The sequence below is a fragment of the Elephas maximus genome, chromosome 23 (genome assembly GCF_024166365.1).
Source record: "Elephas maximus indicus isolate mEleMax1 chromosome 23, mEleMax1 primary haplotype, whole genome shotgun sequence".
Lineage (NCBI taxonomy): Eukaryota > Metazoa > Chordata > Mammalia > Proboscidea > Elephantidae > Elephas > Elephas maximus.
This window is the reverse complement of record NC_064841.1, coordinates 66,803,340-66,824,716: the sequence shown is the minus strand read 5'-3', so window position 1 is coordinate 66,824,716 and position 21,377 is coordinate 66,803,340. Positions and strand designations below refer to the sequence as shown.

Below are 21,377 nucleotides of genomic sequence, written 5' to 3'. Positions count from 1 at the left end.
ACAGTTTTTTCTATTATCAGTATCTTGTGTCAATAGGGCACATCCACTTACCACTGATGAACCAATAAAACCAAAAAAAGCCAAACCCAGTGCCATCGATTCGATTCCAACTCGTAGTGACCCTATAGTGACTCATTATTATTAACCAAAGTTCATAGTTTACATTAGTTCATGATTTGTATTTTACAGTCCTATGAGTTTTGACAAATACATAACAAATGCATGACAAGTGTCCGCCATTACAGCATCCTTCAGAATAGTCTCACCACCCTAAAAATGCCCTATGGCCCGCTTATTCATCCTCCTCCCCTCCTCTTGAACCCCTGGCAACCACAGATCTTCTCAATGTCTCTATAGTTTTGCCTATGCCAGAATGTCATAGTTTTAATCATACAGTATGTAGCTTTTTCAGACTGGCTTCCTTCACTTAGCAATATACATCTAAGATTCCTCCATGTCCTTTTGTAGGTTAATAGCTCATTTCTTTTTATCACTGAATAATATTCCATTGTATGGATGTACCACAGTTTGTTTATCCGTTCACCTACTGAAGGACATTTTGGCTGCTTCCAGTTTTTGCCAATTATGAAGAAAAATACTATAAACATTTGTGGGTAGGTTTTTATGTGGACATATGGGTTCAACTAATTTGGGTAAATACCTAGAAGCATGATGGCTAAATCTTATGATAAACCTATGTTTAGCTTTGTAAGAAACTGCCAGACTGTCTTCCAAAGTGGCTATGCCATTTTGTATTCCCAACAGCAATGAATAAGAGTTCTGCTGCTTCACATCCTTGCCAACATTTTGTGCTGTCAGTATTTTGGATTTATGCATCTATTCTAATAGATGTGTAGTGCTATATCATTGTTATCTTCATTTGCAATTCATATGCTTATTTTCCATCTATATATCTTCTTTGGTAAGATGTCTATTTTAAAAATTGGGCTGTCTTCTTATTGTTGAGTTTTAAGAGTTCTTTACATAACTTGGATACTAGTCCTTTACCAGAAATGTGTTTTGAAAATATTTTATTCCAGGCTATGGCTTATCTTTTTATTCTCCTAACAATGTCTTTTGTAGAGCAGACATTTTTAAATGTCATGAAGTCTAATTTATTAATTTTTCTTCTACAGACTGAGCTTTTAAGAGACCCTCACGTTTTAGCCTTAATTTAAAAGACGTTTAAAATGCTTCAAAGTGTTTTATTCACAAAGGAAAACGTGACAAAATGGAGTGAGTTATTCCCTTTATGGAGATGATTGATTAAGTAAACAGGAAATTTTGGGGAACAATTTATTTCTACCCCATTCACCCCTCCAATTCAGAGCCCCTAGGAAATAGAGGAATTAAAAAAAAAAAAAAAAAAGACATTTCAGGATGTATATGTTCTGAAGCATTTAAAATCTTCTTTTACCAAAAGAATGTGCGCTATCTGAGCACAATATGGGGGACAAGAGAGTTAACAAGGGTAACAAGGGCACAACTGCCATTTATAGGTGCATATACTGTCACTACACCTTATTTGCCATGTTTCATTTATTCTGAGGTGCACATTCTTTTTATATACGGTGTAAACATTTTTGAAATTGGTATGTATCTTATCATCTATGGCATGCCATAGTTTAATAGACAAGTTTTTTTTCTTCCTTTCTTTATGGTATCAACAATAATGGTGCAATCAATATTTTCTTAGATTCTATTAATTAGGGAAAGTTGAAATTGTGCCTGTGACAATGGAAGAAATGAAAGAAAAATAGGACGATTGTTCTTGTGTAGTAAATAAGAGGTTATAGCATTTAATAATTGCATCAATGTACAAAATATGTTCTTTGACTTCTTTTTTGGTTTGAAGTATACCTGAAAAAAGTCATGTACTTTTTATTAGAAAACCATGAAAAATCTTACTTTTTGGAACTCAAACAATCTACGCAACAAAATAATCTAGAACATAATAAAAACTCAGCAGGCAAGAAAAGAAAAATCTTCTTTAATAATGAAATCAATAGCAATAAGGCTGTTTCATGCTTATATACTCTCCTCACTTTGAATTCATTCACTTTGATATTTATAGGTAATTCTAACAAATACGTTTATCTGGCTTCCACTTCTGTGATGAATTAGATGTAGAAATTTTGAAAATGTACGTATTCTCGATTGGTAGTCTAACAGCCAGGAAGAAAACAGGGAAACTGACAAAGATCAGTAATATAGTCCTCTCCAGTTCAAGAAGAATCAGTCTCACACCTTTCAGTAAGCCCTGAGGGCATCGCTGCTGAAATACAGAACTCAACCTAGGTGTCATGTTATGCTGAACCTAAGCCATCAAGCAAAGGCGAAAGCACTGTCTATATATCTTATTTACGGGGTTGAGATTTTGTGTAATCTAAACAGAGAAACTTTTAGACATCTTGGTGCTTCAAGTGATCAAGCATCATGGCGTGGAGTGAATTCACCCGTGACAGACTGAGCTAAGTAAGATTTTCTACTCTTCTTACTTGGTATTATCTATCTGTCTCTCTCTCTGTATACCAAACTTCTTAATTCTTTCATTCAAAATCACTTATTGAATGCCTGCTTTGTGCTTGGCACAATTCTAAACACTGGAAATGTAACCAAAAACAAAAGAGACAAAATCTGTACCTTCATTGGCTTGGGAGACAGCCCAAATAAATAAAGAAAAAGATAGAATTTTTAAAAGTTGTAAGTGCTATGCAGAACTAAAAAGCAGGAGAGGGAAAAGGGAATGACTGTGCTTGGCAGTTTCAATTTTAAATCAATTTGTAAGAGAAGGCCTCAACTGAGAAGGTAATATGTGAACAGAGATTTGAAGAGGGTGGGGGAGTCAGAGTCCTGTTGTAGGAGCAAGTCAGCTGGTTTGAGAAATAGCACGTGAAGTGAGTGCAGAAGAGAAGCCTCTGATGTCAGAACAAATGACGGCAGAGGTGGGTCACAAATCACGTGGGGCTTCTCAGGTCACTCTGAGGACTGTAGCTTTCTATTGAGGTGTGGAAACCCTGGTGCGTAGTGATTAAGAACTATGGCTGCTAACCAAAAGGTTGGCAGTTTGAATTCACCAGGTGCTCCTTGGAAACCCTGTAGGGCAGTTCTACTCTGTGCTATAGGGTCACTATGAGTCGAAATCGACTCGACGGCAATGGGGTTTTTAAATTGAGGTGCAGGTTTTGAGCAGGGGTGCGCTATAATCTGGCTTGTACCTACAATATTTTGGCTACAGTGTTGAGAATGATAAGAGCAAGGGTGGACCCTAAAAGACCAGTTAGGTTGGTCTTACAGTTGTCCAGTAAAAAGATAACGATGGCTTGGATAATGGAGGTAGCAGTGAAGATGGTGAGACGTGATCATATTCTGGATATATTTTGAAGATAGAGTGAATGGATTTTGTTGAGGAATTCTATACAGGACTTAGATGAGATTAAATAGCATACCAAAGTGTTTGGTCTGAGGAATCAAAAGAATGGGGGCTGTCATTCCAGAGATTGGGAAGATTTCTAAGGACAGGATTGGAAAGGGAAAACAAGAGTTTAGTTTTGGACATGTTAAATATGAGACGCCTTTTAGACATCTTCGTAGAACTTTAAATCTAGCGTTTTATTTACTTAACAAATACTAAGAATTGGTATAGGCATTACAGAAGCATTTAGAAGGAGCTCTGGATTCAGCCTTATTTGGGGAAGAAAACTTACTTGTACGAAGTTTTCCCAGAGAAGGTATCTAGGCTGATACCTAAACTATAAGCTCCACGATGGACTCTCTTTATTTCTACTTTTTTGTTTAAAAACCTGTTGGCTTACCTTCTAATGTGTTGTAATGTACATATTAGACCCTCAATAAAGCATGATTATTGAATAAAAGCCCAAGTCATGAAGAGTTAAGTAAGTATCAATAGTTACTATTCATTAAATTATCACTATGCTCTAGGCACTGTTTTTAGTGTTTGCACACATGTTCTCATTTAATTCTCAGACAAACCATACTGTATTGTAGTGCCAATTTTAAGAAAACAAAACAGGCTTGTTGTTGTTAGGTGCATCAAGTCGGTTCCGACTCATAGTGACCCTATGCACAACAGAACGAAACACTGCCCGGTCCTGTGCCATCCTTACAATCGTTGTTATGCTTGAGCTCATTGTTGCAGCCACTGTGTCAATCCACCTTGTTGAGCGTCTTCCTCTTTTCTGCTGACCCTGTACTCTGCCAAGCATGATGTCCTTCTCCAGGCTTAGAGAGGTTAAATGGATTGCTTAAAAACACATAGTCAAGCCTCTGTTTGACTTACTCCAGTTGTGGTTTTAGCTACTTTTTATATTAAAAAGGAGTGGGATGGGGAATAGTGAATAAAAATGTTCTAGGCAGAGTGAACAGTATATGAAGAGTAGGAGACCAAAGGGAACACAACATGTTCAGTAGACCTGCAAGCACAGGGGAATAGTGGACTAATTACCTTCTGATGAACTGATGTTTGTATGCTACTTAACAGTTTTAAAAGTATTTTCTCATAGGCACTCATAAATCTCTGTGAGGTGGGAAAATGTTTTTATTATCATTATTTAATGGTTGAGAAATAGGCTTACATTCACAAATTTAGTCAATAAGAAAGTGAGACTTGAACTCAAGATTTCTTTCACCAAACTTAAGATATTTTTTAAGTTTTTGATTATTTTAAATTATATGGTGTATCCATTTAGGAGGTGGGGAAATACACATGGAGATAAATATATTTCTTATACCAAAAAATATGGAAATTGGAAAATAATTAACAGAATGGGAATGAGTAGCCTGGAAGGTGATGATAATAATAACTGTCATTTGTTGAACACTTAAGATGCACCAGATGCTGTATTAGGGTCTTTACATTTATTTACTACATTTAATCTCACAAGAATTGATTAGGAGATTCTATTAGCATCTCAATTTTAGAGATGAGGAAATGGGTTGAGGCCAAGCTGAACTAAAGCAATTTACTGGTGACCATCACACAACGAGAAAGTCGCACAGTCAAAAAATGAACCAAACCAGTCTGAAATCAGAGGTCAGACTTTTAACACTTCAGTCAGGAGATATGCTACTTGGGCAGTACTTCAGTTTTGTTTTGTTTTGTTTTTATAATACAGTCAAAAGTGAAATTAAGAGCTCAGAGGAGGTTCTGATAAATGAGAAATTATTGTCTGAGTTATAACAACGTGTGGAGTTGTTCACTGGGCCTGAACAGGTTTTCTTTCCCTCTAGCTTCACACATACTTTTATCACAGCTTAAAACAGCAGATGGCCCTCTTGCGTTTTCTTTCGCTTACCTCTGTCTGTAAACAACTAAATAGCGCTTTAGGGAGCTAAGGGCGGGGGCGTGGGGGAGGCGGCGGGAAAGCAGGGATTAAGCTAAAGGACCTTGATTATCCCAATGCTGCCCTCAACCCTCTGCTCCCTTAAAACAGAAAGCCACATAGAATAGAAATGACCGCGTGAGGGTTGTGAAATTCACAATCTGAATAGACACTCTGAGAGGAGTGCGGTTCCAGGCGCTGCACCAGGGGTCGGAATGCATCCAGAAAGAAAAGCAGGGAGTATTTCTCCGTTATCAAAAAGCTGAAAGGCTTTGTGTTCCAGGTGTGTTATTAATGTCAGTGAAAGCTGTGAGGATTAATTTCCTTTCAATCTTGGGACGGGGGAGGGGAAGGGGGAAGGTGGAAAACGGAAGAAGACTATCAGAGACCCTCATAGCCAGCGCGCCTCCTATTCAAAGGAACTTGCTACCGCTTGGAGCTACGGCTGGGGCGGGATCCCTGTCCACGGTGCTGAAACAGCTTCGTCAGGAGGTGGCGGAAAGATGAACGGAGTGGTTTGAGGGAGCCAAAAACCAACTTCTCTAATTATGCAAGGAATTGGGGAAAAGACTGCATTATAAGAAAATACCTGGGATGAAAATAATTAATACAGCTATAGTAACAAGTAGCGCGATCTCACTCTTTTCAAATTAATATAGTTGACATAAGGCTTAAACATAAAACAACAAGAGCAACAACGGCAACAAAAAAGAACAACAAACGTTTAAAAGCAAAGGAGGTTACGTTGGTTGGGAGAATTGCACTAGATATAATACATCATTATGCTTAACACTTTGCTTCTTTCAAAAACTCACTACAAAACCTTTAAGTAAATCTGCTTTAATGTTAAAGTCATTCAAAAATTCCAATCCAGAACTTCTGAAATATTCACATGGCCTGTCTTCAATGATTGGAAGCCAGGAGTAGCAACTCTTTATATTAAACAGGACTTATTTCAGTGAATTAAAAAGTCAGACACACTTTAGTTGCCATTTTATAGATATGTCCACCTCTCTGTAGATGGCTTCTTCTTAATAAACAGGGACATAGCAATACAGCATAAATACACACTCAGTAAAAATGGAAGAACAAAGACATACAAAACAGAAAATAAAGGTGGAGAAAAAAATTAACATGCATGTTTCCCTCACTTTTATTGTCTCATGGGTGATTAGGGATTACAAATTTCTGGCAAAACCCACTTGCATAATTCTTTTAATAAGTAAGCTATTTTGTAGATGTAAAAACAAGGTAGGGCAAGTAAACTTACAGAGCATACTATTTAGTATTAAGTATGTTATATCTTCACTGTACCCAAATCTACACACACGCTCACTTTAGAACAAAAGAAGACATTAATACATATGGAGTAGATACAATGAATTGCAACAGAGCAGTAATTGCTCACATGGAGAGGTTGTGGATAAATTCTGTAGATTAGAAGGCATCTAGTCTCCCTGTAAGAAGCCATTGGCCTCGCTTCTCCCACTTGCCTGGTTGTGATTCTCTGTAGTACTTTACTGCCTCTTCCTGAGACCAAGAGAAAGTATGGGTTGGTTCAGAACTGCTCCCAAAGCTGCTATGTAGGTGGTGTGCTTCTCCTCTTTCCAGCTGTATAGCAGTCGCCAGAGAACTGATTTTTACAAGTTTCTCGATTACCAAATGAGTCTTCATTTCCCTGTCCTTCACACTAGATTGCAAGAAGTCTAGTTTTTTCTTTCTTTCTTTTTTTTTTTTTTTTTTAACCTTCTCCTGATGATAACCAAAACAGTATAAAGGGAAGGGGAAAAAGTAAGAAGCCACCAACAAGAGCTGCACTGGGTTCTGTCACTCGGTGTGTATCCTAGAAACCACCGATCTGTATTCATCCAAGCATGAAGTGTTTCTCTCCCAACCTCCCTTTTTCCAGGCACCCTCCACTTCCTCTCTTCCTCCCGAGCCTTCATATTTTCAGTTATCCAAGACAGAACACTGATGGGACACAGCCAGGGAATCAAGGAGAAGGGACACTGGCTGTTGTATTCGAATTTCAGACCCAGTTCATATTACTTCGCTCCCTGACAGGATTTCTCTACAAAAGAAATTAAAAGACCCAGGGACACTAAAAAGACGGAGCTTAATTTGGAGCATCCCTGAGTTTGGTTTCTCTTTACTGTCACTAGAATATTGTCACACCCTTTAATATTTCTGCAACCATTTCCTCAATATTCTCCTGGGCTTTGTATCCTACCCAGCTGCTGTTTGGTAACAGCTACAGCGGCTGCCGTCTCCTCTAACTGCTAGAGAGCTGAGTTGGGAAGGGGTTTTTCTCGTACCACCCTGTCACATCTTCTCTCCTTCCCCCCTTCTTGTTCCGTGTCATCATTCCAAAATGACCAGCCTACCCTTCCTGGCAGCAATAGGAAGAGTCCAGCAAGTTTGGGTGGACTAGGTGAAGAGTGGAGGCACCACCCTCTCAGGATACACTCTCCTCCCTCCCAGATTCCCTCCCACCCCCTCCTCCTTCCAGGTTTGGGGGTGCTTCGTGCTGAAGGGCTTAGCTGAAAGGGCGGAAACCACCTCGCCCTCCTACCGCAGCTGAGTTTCCGTGGACCAGGAGCCACGTTAAGATTGAAAAGCCCAGCTAAAGCGCAGAAGCGACGGAAATCAGCGAGTTTTCTCTGAGAAAAAGCGCACCGATATTCCTTCAATTCCACCTCCTTTGGCCCAGCCTCTTTGTACATCCGCCTGCAATCTATCTTAGCTTTCTTTCTTTTTTTTTAATTTTGAAATCAGTATTATATATGCATTTTTTGTTTTGTTTCTGAAGACTAGACCTAGGTGGGAGACTAGGTGAGGGAATGTAGTGGGGTAAGAACTGAGCACTTTGATTAGAGATCTCCAGAGAGAAGATTGCTCTCTCCAGATGCTGATTTCCAAAGCACTTGACAATCACCGGCACAAGCCAAGAGCAGGCGGCGGCGGCGGCGGCGGCGGCGGCGAAACCGGCCGGTGGGCAGCTGGAGCCCGGCGCTGAGTCTCGCCCAGTGCTCTCAGGACCGACCGACGCGCGGAGACACTGTCAGGACCTCCCCTCCATCTGGTGCCCAAGAAGAAGGCGGCCGGCTCTACCTCTCCCTCCCAGAAGACTGGCAGGACAAAAAGGCAGCGCGAGTGGCAGTGGCGGCCCCCGAGAGGGCTCCAGCGGCGCGTGGTGACCGGCGGCGGCTGCAGCGGCGGCCCCACTCCCGGCTGCCGGCGCGGCCGGGCGGCGGCGGACACGACCTCGGGCTCCCCGGACTCGCCCGCTGCGCCCCGGGCGCATCTGCGCGCCTGGCTCCGCGCTCCGCCGAGAGGGCGATGGGTCCTAGTCGGGACTGAGCGTCCCTACCCCTCTCCCCAGCCCCTCGGTCCTTTCCCCTGCTGCTTCCCCGAGGGTGAGCTGCGCTCTGCTCCGCCCCTTCCCTCTCCCGTGCCCCCAGCTCCTCTTCTCTCTGACCCTTTCCTTTCCTGGGCTCATTCCCTGGGCCACCATGGCCGCGGCTATCGCCAGCGGCTTGATCCGCCAGAAGCGGCAGGCGCGAGAGCAGCACTGGGACCGGCCGTCTGCCAGCAGGAGGCGGAGCAGCCCCAGCAAGAGCCGCGGGCTCTGCAACGGCAACCTGGTGGATATCTTCTCCAAAGTGCGCATCTTCGGCCTCAAGAAGCGCAGGTTGCGGCGCCAAGGTCTGTGCGGGTCACTGAGGGGAGGTGCGCCCTCGGATATCTCCCCTACCCCACCTGGGGCGTCCTTGACCTCTCCTAACTCCCTTTCTCCCTCCCTCTTGTCCACCTCCCATCCCCACCCCACCCCAGGTCTCCCTTCTGAGAGCTCGAGCTGGGAGCCTGCTCTCAGGCAACCTGTAGCCACTGAAAACTCAACCCTGCCAGGAGCCGGCAAGTTGTTGGCTCGTTCCTCTCTGGCTGGCTGTGGCTCTCCGAGTCTCCCGCAGGCTGGGCCCGGGAACATCTGTTTCTGCTTGAAGGGTCTTGGCTTCCCCTGAGGACAAAGGCTTAGAACAGGTCACTGTCTGACCTGGAACATTAGGAGAGAATCTTCCTTCCCGGAACACCTCTAGGTCACCCTGGCTGCTCCCAGGCTGATTTCCAGCTGCCAGGAATGTCTGTTTGTGTGGCCTAACTTGGCATCCCTTGTCTCTTGGAAACGTCCTTGGCTCTCAGCAGACACTGGTGTAAGGAGGAGTGGAAGATGTGTGTGAACCAAGGGTTAGTTCAACTGAGATTTACCAGAAAGCTGGTTGGTTAGTGGGCAGCATGGTGCGCTCCGTAGACCCTCAGTCAGATCTTGGGGTTGGAGTGAGGAGGTGGAGCAGTGAGTAAAGAATGGGTCAGAATTGGGGGTTTGGCGAAGTATAAATTCATAATGAGTGTCCGTGTTAATTGAAAGACTGGCGAATCCCATGAGACAAGATTTGCAGACACTAGGTAAAGATGGCCACAATAGTTGCCTGAGAAACAATTAGTGCCCAGCACGACCTTCTCTTGTTACTTTTAAAATGTCAGAGTCTGAGAAAGCAACCCCCTCAGGAGATGGGGCCCAGTGGCTCTTGTTCCTCTCCCTGCTTGCTTCCACATCCAGTTGCTAAGGGTGTTTGTTTTCAGAACCTGTGGGGTGTTATGTGCAAGAAAGCGGCTTGCTTGCTTCTCATAACCAAGTGGGTTTGGCAGGAAACACCAAAGAACGTATTTACATTAACAGGAACGTGTGTTTGCCCAGCGCATTGTATTCTCCGTGTCCAGCTGTGTTTGTTGTAAACACCCGGTTCTTTCAAAGACAGGGGAGAGACGCATATGCTATACATGTGTGTCTATGTGAATGAGTGTGTGTGTGTGTGTGTACACATTTACAAATCTGTGACCAAAAGTTTTACTGCTTGTTGTTTAAAAAGGCTAAAGCTAAGTGGTAAAAAAAGGACAAGCACTCATTGCACAATTAAGAAACTGGAGATTATTTGCTCTTAGAATTAAGCTTAAAAGGCAAACATCTGAGAAAAATCTGAGTGGAAGTGTGATAAATTTAAATGTAAAATAAGAAACTTCTTGATGAAGGATTTGGGAAAGTGATGCTTTCAGACCAGTGTAGAAGCTATTAAGAAAGATGAATTTAGATTTTCCACTGTAGCCCAGAGACTCACCCAGCATGCTTTGTGTTACATGACCAGTTCAGGTGACCCATGGAGTGCCACATTATCATGACTTACAGTGTTTATATATTTCATCGGACAGATTATTTTTTAGAATATAGCTTTCACCACGTACCAAAAAAAAAAAATGCCATTGAGTTGATTTCGACTCGCAATCAACCCCGTAGGACAGAGTAGAATTGCCCCATAGGATTTCTAACGCTGTAATCTTTACAGAAGCAGACTGCCACATCTTTCTCCCATGGAGCAGCTAGAGGGTTTGAACCACTGACCTTTCAGTTAGCAGCTGAGTGCTTAACCACTGCCAGGACCAGGGTTCCTTTTTTTTTTTTCCCACCAGGTAGAGCTCCAAATCTGCCATCTACTTAAATAAATATTTTCTCTTCTATATAAGCTCATTTTAATGTAAACACAGTGAAAACTGATCATAGGTATTCCTTAAACATATCACCAATAGATTACATTATAAATAAACCCAAAACGAACAGGGACTTTAAATGCTTTGTGTCACATTGGGTGGTGAAAGAGGGTTTGCTCTACACTTCTATATCTCAAGATGGGCGTATTTTGTTTTCAGATACAGAAAATATCTGAGTTCTCTAGCAGTCTGTTTGCCAATTTTTAATTCTGACTGCTCTTTCGGTGCTCATGAGTTCAAAATGACACTTAAGCCTCAATTCTCTGAAGAAAAATATATCTGAGGTCATTTTGACTACATTTTTTTTGGGGGGGTGGGAAATTTCATCAGTTTTTTCTTATATTTCCCTGTACAATAAATATATTCTTTCATGAGGAAAAATATAGATACCATATATCTCTCAAGTATCAGAAAGGAATTAATTTATTAATGTTACTAATTTTAAGCAAAACAAATATTAAAACTTTCTAGGATGTAAATTACACATTAATATATACTCATGTAATTTTATATTATATATCACTATATATAACTATCTGATTATTTAAATAATCTTCTAGAAAATATTTTAAGCATATTTACCTTTTCCTCAAATACTCTTTGTGTAGGGAATGGGCCCAGGAAATTTAAAACATTTGATTTATTAATTCAAAAATTCAAATTTCAAGCATGACAATTTTATATATCATTATGTTTGAGAAATATTAATTTGACAAAGAGTTACTGAGTCCCTACATATGCCAGGTTCTGTTCTAGGTATAGAAACCCTGGTAGCATAATGGTTAAGTGCAATGGCTGCTAACCAAAAGGTCAGCAGTACGAATCCACTAGGCACTCCTTGGAAACCCTGTGGGGCAGTTTTACTCTGTCCTATAGGGGTGCTATGAGTCAGAATCAACTCGATGGCAATGGGTTTGTTTCTTTCTGGTTCTAGATATTAGGTGTAGAGCAGCGAATAGAACAGATTAAGCCTCTTCCACCATGGAGCTTGCAAACATGGGGTAGAAAGTCATGACACATGTGAAAAAAAAAAAAAAAATATGAATAAGAAATTTCAACATTTAAAGTTCTATAGAGCAAGTGAGCAGAGGGCTGAGACAGAGAATCATGGAGGTGAGGACAATGGCAGAGGGATCTAAGGAGATCAGGTAGTTAGGATGAGCCACGCTGAGATCTTAGATTGAGGGCCAACATCTGAGAAGGATGGAGATGTTTGAAGAGGCGATGGCAGGAGCCATGCATGTCAGCAAAGACCCTGAAGTGGAGAGAGTCTTAATTCTACTGGGACAAGCGAATGGGGTGTAGAAACTTTAAGTACACTGTCAAGTATAATACATTTTGACATGTTTGCCAACAGAATATAGACTAGGTCCACATTCTGGGAAAGGGTAATACATATGTCTTTTTTTTTTTTTTTGACACTCCATTATGTAGTGATTTACTTAATGTAAAGAGCATAACTAATATTTACGTATCCACTCTAAGTAGGAGCCCTACTTCCACCAACCTCTACCCTCACTGGGTGACTCTTTGTACCAGTCAGCTGCTCTGCTGAAGGACAGAAAATTACAACATGGCTGCCAGTGGGTGGTGGGGCTGCCCACCTTTCCAGTTTCATCTTTCCTCTGCCCTTCCCCACCCCCACATTCCATAGTCTCCAGCCACCATTTAGGGCTCATGAAATTAGCTACACGCTTACAAAGCTGCGTGTTTTGGTTTATGCTTTACTCTGAGCCTAGAATCTTCTCTCCACTTCAGTCTTTACCTGTTGAAATTATCCTCGTTTTTTTTAAGCTTGGAGAAAAGCATCATTTCCTCTGAGACGTCTTCCCTCATTCCGTAGAACTGAACATAATCTACCCGTGGCATTTTACACCTCACTATTATTTTATTTATTTATTTATTATTTGTACCTGACAACAGCTAAATGGGTGTACATTTTCAGTTGGTTGGAGTTAGGAGCAAAGTCTGCATTTTCTGAACCTTCATATGTTCTTAAACCTTGATAGAGTGTTTGCTATGTCCTGAGCAATATGCTCATGAATTAAAGTAAAATAAGGAAAAGTCAAGAGGCTTAAAATTAAGAAAGTGTCCTGGAACCATATTGCTCAAAATAGGGTCTTTTAGAAGTAAAATACTTCCTGCGATAAGTATATGTATAAAACAAAACATTTGTCATCTCAACATTTTTCATATATACAGTTCAGTGACATTAATGATGTTTTTCATGTTGTTCAACAACCATCACCCTTATCCGTTCCTAAACTTTTCCGTCACCCTTAACAGAAGCTCAGTGTCCCGTAAACATTGAGTCCTTCTTTTTCCCTCCTTCCCAACTGCCCCTGGTAACCACTAATAAACTTTGATCGCTATATATTTGCCCGTTCTAGGTATTTCATAGAAGTGGGTTCATATAATATGTGTCCTATTTCTAAGTCTATGTATCTAATTCATCCCCCTTTTAAGGAATTGGACACTAATTGTATATTTGTGAATTATACACAGAATACAAGAACCTAACGAGCCTCCCTTAGGGCTTAATCGATTTAGTAAAAAATAGATATTTAGGTATATATTAATTTAGCTGAAAATAGAGGAAAGCACAAAGAAATAAGCAGTTTGAAAATAGTTTTATTACTTGGAATCTTAACAAAAGAGAAAACTAAAATAGAAATTGCACGCAGTGACTGATGTATAAGAAACATTTACACCGAAGGGGTTACATTTTTTATCATGAGTTTTTTAAATCGAACAACACCCTTCATTGCTCGTAAGATAATAATCTTCGAAAATATTTGGTGTGGCTAATGCAATTGTTTCTTGAAATCTGCTATTTCGACTATTGCATAAAGAAAATTTTTTTTTTTTTTGCATAGGAACTGTTAATACCATGTGTCATGTATGTTTCATCAGTGGTCGGGTGGGCTTCTAAGACGCATCCGTCCTACAATAAGTTATAGGATGTCGTAGAACACAAGGAATGAAAAATAAGCTACTTAACCTTTGTGATAGTTACGTTGTAATATACAAAGCAGACGTGTAGGTACACACATATAAACGAAACTGCTTTATTGCTCTGTGATAGTGAGACCATCAGTTATCCAAAGAAAAGGAAGCCGTCCTTCTTACAAGGTACCATAGAAGGAAAGAAGTTCTCATCCTCTCAAAAAATAATAGCAAAATGATCATTGTACTTTTTTGCTGCTTCTTCAAGTGCCATCACCACGTAAAAGTTACAAAGACTACCTGCTTATTTTGGCTGTTAAGATAAAAGTAAAACAAGAAAACATTTTTTCCCCCCAAACACCATCCTTCTTTTCTCTTACAAGTGTGTTTTTGAGTTTTCTAAGCCCACGCCTATGGGCGTTTCCTACATATCTTTTGATGATACTAGTTGCTAACTTTCTGATAATCAGAGAGTTTAATATTTGCGAGTTGTACTGAGTTTAGATAAAATGACAGTGTTTCTAAAATAAAATGTCTCATTTTTTAACACTGTTGTCACATGCAGAGTTTCTAAATAAGCGGTCTTAATGGGAAGATGACTGAACTGGTAAATGAAACAATGTTAGATATTAAAAAAATGTGTGCCATGTTTTCTTTCTGTGGCTTAATTGTTATGATTTCAACAGTCGACATTTGATATATACCCATTGCCATGGAGTCGATTCTAACACATAGTGACACTATAGGACAGAGTAGAACCTATAGGGTTTCCAAGGAGCCACTGGTGGATCCGAACTGCTGATCTTTTGGTTAGCAGCCGTAGATCTTAATCACTGAGCCACCAGGGCTCTACATTTGATATGGACTTCCAAAAATGGTTAATACCATAGTGGAGCAATTAGCAAAGTATAAAATAGTAGGCGAAGTAAGACATAAGTAAGCTTAAGTAGGATGGTCTACTTTGCAATGCATTAGATTCATAAACTGAGTTGAGAAAATAGTACTTCATTGCCAGTTACCTGGTGAAGAATTCCTCCAACATTTCCTAATAAAAGATTTCAGAGGGACCACCACTTCCCCACCCCCAACCCGAAGTAGGGTTACCATTACCAATTACAAGTTTCAACTTATATTTCAAGTTAGTAGAATTGTAATTCTGGAATTATAGTTCTTCGACATTTAGCCCCATGTTTCTATTATTCGTTAATAACTATTATATATAAAGTTACTGTGAGAATAATTATTTTCATCCTAGACATGAATCTTCCCTCTCTTCAGTATAAAATGATAAGCAATTTAAATTTTATTTACTTAATTTAAAAAGAGTCACAGAGATGTAAAGGAAAAAGGCAGATGAATTATTTTTCAACCTGATTTCCACATTTATACATGTATCTGGAATTCTTGTTGCCTTTATATTTTCTCCCCAAATGATAAGAAACTTTATTTCGAAGGACTATGATATTTAGATAAAACAAAGTGTATATGATTTTAAAAATATTATTGTTAACCCCTGGTGGTGCAGTGGTTAGGATCTATGGCTGCTAACCAAAAGATCAGCAGTTCGAATCCACCAGCCGCTCCTTGGAAACCCTATGGAGCAGTTCTACTCTGTCCTATAGGGTCGCTATGAGTCAGAATCGACTCAATGGCAACGGGTTGTTATTTTAACATCCAAAGGCTAAAAAATCAAAGACACCACAATGGCATACTCAACCATGTAGGAGACTATATTAGAAGGTTTAATGCAATTTAAAGCCAACCGCCCATGTTGGTGCTACCTGAAAATAAGTAATTCAGTACTTTTACTTATAATGATCCCAACATTCATTTTGAGAAACTCAGATCACATGGATATGTTACTGTTTACTGGGGGGAAGGGGAGGGTAGTAGGGAATAAGAGAAAGAATCTGGGCACGTTCACTTTCACCATTTTATGATAGTTAACTGCTTTGTCATTCCAGAGGAAACCCTCTTTTCATAAAGCTTTTTTTTTTTTTTGGTGAAATATATGTTTCACTCTATGTTTTTCTCATTCTTTGATGACAGGTTTAATAGGGACACGTATGGTATGACCATGGAGAACAGCTACTTAACAGTCAGTGTTTCATCAGTGCCCCACATTAAACTGACACTCCACAAGTACTTGTCGAATGAATGAAAAATCCCATATTTCTCAGGACATACATGTAGCAGTGATGTAGTGTGAGAATTGAATTCAATTCACATGTAGCAATGGCTGCAATTGACAAGGTACTTATTAATGTATTTAACAACTGTCTGCGTGACCCTGTTTCAGGGGCTATGCTATTGAGAACCACTTAATTCCCACAACCACCCTATGTGATGGGTGTACAAGTATTATCCATCCATTTTACAAGTTTAAATCCACCATTTGCTTCTTGGAAACCCTACGGGGCAGTTCTGCTCTGTCCTATAGGGTCATTATGTGTCGGAATAGACTCAATGGCAATGAGTTTGGCTGGTATTGGTTACAATCGAGGAACCTGAAACACAGAAAGTTGAATAAATTGGCCAAGTTCACATAGCTTAGTAAACAGTGGCACTAAGATTAAAATCCAGGTTTCCAGTCTGGTTTATACATTTGTACATGTATTTGGAATTCTAAGTTTCTTTCTAATTGTACTTTATAGTATTTTCTCCCCAAATGATGAGGAACTATGTTTAAAAGGACTATGATATTTAGGTAATACAGAGAGCAGGTCCAGAAACCCTGCTCTTCACCAAAGCCAGCTGTCTATTGCCATATGTTTTATATTCATTCTCTCAATTAGTTGAGATTCATCACCATTTCACAGTGTGGGAAGCTGAGGCTCAGAGACTTCATGTATTACCAAAAGACTTTCATTTAGCAAGTGATACAGCGGCATTCAAAGACAAGTCTGTCTACACTAAGTCTTGTATCCCTTTACCTTACCCCCTCATGCTACACCGTTTCAGTTCCTTAAGACATTGTGAGCTCCTCATTAATGAAAGTCATGCTACTTTAGGGCATATGGTAGACGCTCAATAGGTAAACTTGTTGATTGGGTGAGTGTAATAGTGTTTGCCCTGATTTAAAGACAAATTTGTGGGCACTGGGGGGAGGAGAGAAACCCTGGTGGCGTAGCGGTTAAGTGCAGTTCGAGTCCGTCAGGCACTCCTTAGAAACTCTATGGGGCAGTTCTACTCTGTCCTATAGGGTCGCTGTGAGTCGGAATGGACTCAATGGCAGTCGGTTTTTTTTTTTTTTTTTTTTGATTTGGAGGGAGGAGGCAGAAGAACTAAGTGCTGTATTTTACCAAACCACTTTTGACATTGTCTTTGTTTCCAGTGATTGTCTGGATGAGACACATGTTGGTGTTATCTCCTTAATGAATTCCAACATTGACCTGAAATTCTGAAAAGGATTAATTTAGAGCGTTTTCATTAGTATGTAATTGATTTTCATGTTACATTCTTTATTTCATTCATTTTTCTGAACTATGTATTCTGGACATTTCTTATTTCTAGTAAGGTACGTAATGGGTATTTTCCTTATAGGCCTAATTGTAGGTTATAAACTGAAGCAAACCACAAACAATAGGGTCACAAATTAATCATGAAAATCACAGACTCTGTTAGAAATCTAGATACTGTTCATGTTGTATTTGCTGCTTTTTGAATTAACACATTGGCTTTCTTCATGAGTTCTTAGATCTTATTCTTAGTACTAATACTAGAAAAACAAACAATCTAGTTTAATTTGTTTGTAAATTTTATTATGTGCTCTATTGCGATGGTGCACAGATACCTTTCTGATTCTGGAATTCCCTTACAAATCTAGTTATATGTTATTTAGAGATTTTTTTTTATTGGATTATATTATCTGGCTCTTCTTTCCTTGCCTTATTTACATGGTAAAATTAATGAGTTAATTCAACTGTCCAATTCCTTTGTACCTGCGCCTACACAGCTGGTTTGGCACCTACACAGCCACATGGATCGGTCTCACTTTAAGTTCACAGTCAGTAACCTCAAGTGGGCCTTTAGGACATAAAAAAAAAAAAAAATCATTTCCATTTTATGGTAATGTTTGTGTCCTCCTTTCTCTTCAAATTTCTCACACTTTCTAGCCCCTTTCTACTCTCAACTATGGCTTTGTTTTCTATTTCTCTGATAAAATAGGAATAATCAGAAAATTTTTCACATACTCCACAACTGCTTTTATCCGTCTGTCTGCAGATCTATCCATATACTCTTCTTTTCCTGCAGAACTTTGGGATGAACTCTGCTGTTCCTATCTAAGGTCAAGACCTTCTCAAATTGTGCAGAAGACCCTCTCTCCTACTCAGGGCATAACCCAGTCTTTCTCTCTTCTGCATCATGAAATGTCTACATTCTGCTCTACTATTCTCATCAGGATATACATATGCTCTAATTGATCCCATCTTAAAAAGGAACTCTGTCTCCATCATGCATTTCTCTCTAGCTATTGAACCAACCGTCTTCTTAATTTTTTTTTTAGCCAAACTCCTTTAAAGAGAAATCCCCAACGCCTCTCCTTCCATCTTTCTTGAACCCTTTCCAATTGAGTTTTTTCTCCACCAATAAACTGCTCTTGTCAAAATCACCAATGACCTGCAAGTTGTCAAAACCAAGGGTCTATTCATTCCTTATCCTGCTCATACAGCATTTGACCTTCAAATGTTTCACAATGAATTTGTATTTTTTACTGTAATGTGGGTAAAGTTAGCATCAAAATACTTTAAACATATTCTTGCCACCAAAAACCCTTCATGAGATCATCTTTCCATAGTTATGATAGATCTGAATTTCTAGGTGAGTCGTATTAATGTTCCTATAGGGTCGCTATGAGCCAGAATCGACTCGACGGTGCTGGGTTTGGTTTTTTTTTGGTTTAGTATTAATGTGTTACCTGCTGCCACCATGTGATATGATGTCCTGCCAAGCACTGACTCAGGCGTACCGCTGAAGGCAGTATTTGTGGTTTCCTTACTTGGCAAGCCTATTCCTTTCATCACATCTCTTTGTGTTGGCCTGAGTGATGTGTGTTCAGGAAATAAATGGAGAGAAGAATAGTCTTCTTAAGACTTAGTCTTTTATTTATTGTTTGTCTTTGTACTCAAATATACTAATTTTTGACTAAGTAGTCACCACTTTCAAATTCTAATTACTAGCATACCAAAAACCAAAACCTGTTGCCATCGAGTCAATTCCCACTCACAGGACCCTATAGGACAGAGTAGAACTGCCCCATAGAGCTTCCAAGTAGTGCCTGGTGGATTTGAACTGCCGACCTTTTGGTTAGCAGCTGTAGCTCTTAACTGCTACTCCACCAAATAATAATTGGTGAATTAAAATTTTCGTTAATTTTATAAATCCCAAATATGATTCAAATTGAAGCATTATGTATAAATAGTCATAAACTTAGTAAGAACCATTTAACATGGTTTATTTTTTGGGTGAGACTGATATATTTGCCTTTTTATTGTCATGTCTGAGAGTTTCAAGTAATGCTAATATGTTCCCGTCCATACCTGTTATATGTAGACAACTATGTTACATATATGATTTTTCTTTTTCTTTTTTACTCATGTTAGAATGACATAGAACTTCTGGGAGGTGTTAAAAATCACGATGAGCTGGCAATTGTAGTATAGGAATAGATTTATAGACAGAGTTCTGTTATCTCCAGGGACGATATCAGCTGGGTTTCATGGCTATTACAGGAAGATAATATCTTTTCTCTGGAAACACTTGAATACTTGTTATATAATACTTGATATGGTTTGTTTGCTTTCTTTAGAATTCAACAATTCTATCCCTTTGAAGATATCTTTAAGACAGTGAGAATCTTGTTGCTTAATGCAATTTTATCCCACCACATGCCTCATTTTATCTCTTTAAATTTCTGTAAATAACTCCTGCCTATCCTTGGATACGTTATTCCCTTCCAATATTTCTTCGTGGCTTTTTTATCCCCTTTACCGTTTGGTCAGGTTACAATTGTTTAACTCTGTTAGTCTTTCTACATAAGTAAATACCACCAGTGCCTTAATCATTTCTGTGGCTTAGATTGTTCAATAATTACCTCATCCTTGTTCCAGCAAATGAGATGACTTCTATTTTCATGAAAAGAATTTCATGCTGAGGTCAAACTTGAGGTAGAGGAGACTGAACGCATCTGCTGTCTCCCTTCCCTCTGCAGTGGGGATCTGGCTTGAATCGAGGGAAGAGGAAATGGTGCAGTGGTTAAGAGGTATGGCTGCTAATCAAAAGGTCGGCAGTTCAAATCCACCAGCCTCTCCTTGGAAACCCTATGGGGCAGTTCTACTCTGTCCTGTAGTTTGGCTATGAGTTGGAATCGACTCAATGGCAGTGGGTTTTTTTTGGTTTACGCAAGACACAAGTAGCCCTGGTGGCAAAATTGTTAAGTGCTCGGCTGCTAACCAAAAAGTTGGTGGTTCAAACCCACCAGTGGCTCCCCAGGAGAAAAGATCTATCCCGTAAAGATTTCAGCCTAGGAAACCCTGTGGGACAGTTCTTATCTGTCTTATTGGGTTGTTATGAGTTGGAATGACTCATGGCACACAACAACACGCAAGGCAAAAGTAGCCAGCTTGGTTTCATGCCTGAAAAGTGAAATTATAGGAAAAATTCAGGGCAAGTGACCAAACATCTTCCCTGCACCTGCCGGGATTAGAGGCTTTATTTACCGCATCTCACTTTCTCCCAGCCTCTGGAAGTAGGTGCGATTATTCCCATTTGCATGGGCTAGGGGAGGTAAAGGAATTTTTCCAGGGACTCATGCTTGGCAGAGGTAATGTTTGTACCCATTTCTGACTGATACAAAGTGTACATTTTTTGAATGTACTCAATGGATTCTAAATAATAATAGAATGCAACATCACATTCCAGCATCTTTTTGGATTCGTCCTTGAGATGGACAAGAATGTCAGCCTCACCAGCCTCCAGGCTTTACTCTGCGCATCCCTGATGGCTCTGCAGGAGAAGAATATGGGTGCTGCAGCAGCCCCCGTGGTCAGTGATGAAGACATGATCACCACCTCACAAAGAAGGGGTGTCTCTGCCTCCACTTTTGCATTTCCGTCCAATGATGGGTACACAAGGTCAAAAAGCTGTACAGAATCTCAGAGCCCAGACACTTCCAACCCATAATCTCTTAGGCTTTTCTTTTGGAGTATGCTATCACCAGAGGGTGTGGCAATATTGAAGTCAACCTGTAAGATTTGGAATTTTTCATGTTTGTCTCTCTTTTATTTTCTTCATTCCATGCCTTCTACCTTTTGGAAAATTCTTAAAAAATTGCTGAATTTTCAAGTCTATGACATTAATGAGCAAGGGTTTTGTGTTCCTATGCTACTGTTGCTGAAGGGATGTAATTTTCTTATTAGAAATGTCCCTGGTGCCAAAGCAGTCCCATAACTGTTACCGCTTTAATTTCCCGGTGGTTTATTGTTGTAG

General features: G+C 39.9%; 1 protein-coding gene across 2 annotated transcripts in view; it reads left to right on the top strand.

Annotated features, from left to right (window-relative positions):
- The window catches only part of FGF14 (fibroblast growth factor 14), a 729,563-nt gene that overhangs the window by 499,507 nt on the left and 208,679 nt on the right, over positions 1–21,377 (top strand). The window contains exon 1 of one of the 2 annotated variants that reach the window (XM_049867176.1): positions 8,855–9,047. The exons of the other annotated variant lie outside the window; for it this stretch is intronic. Coding sequence (XP_049723133.1) covers positions 8,855–9,047 — 193 coding nt within the window. Of the gene's footprint in view, positions 1–8,854; positions 9,048–21,377 lie in introns of those variants that run through there. 2 annotated transcript variants of the gene reach the window in all.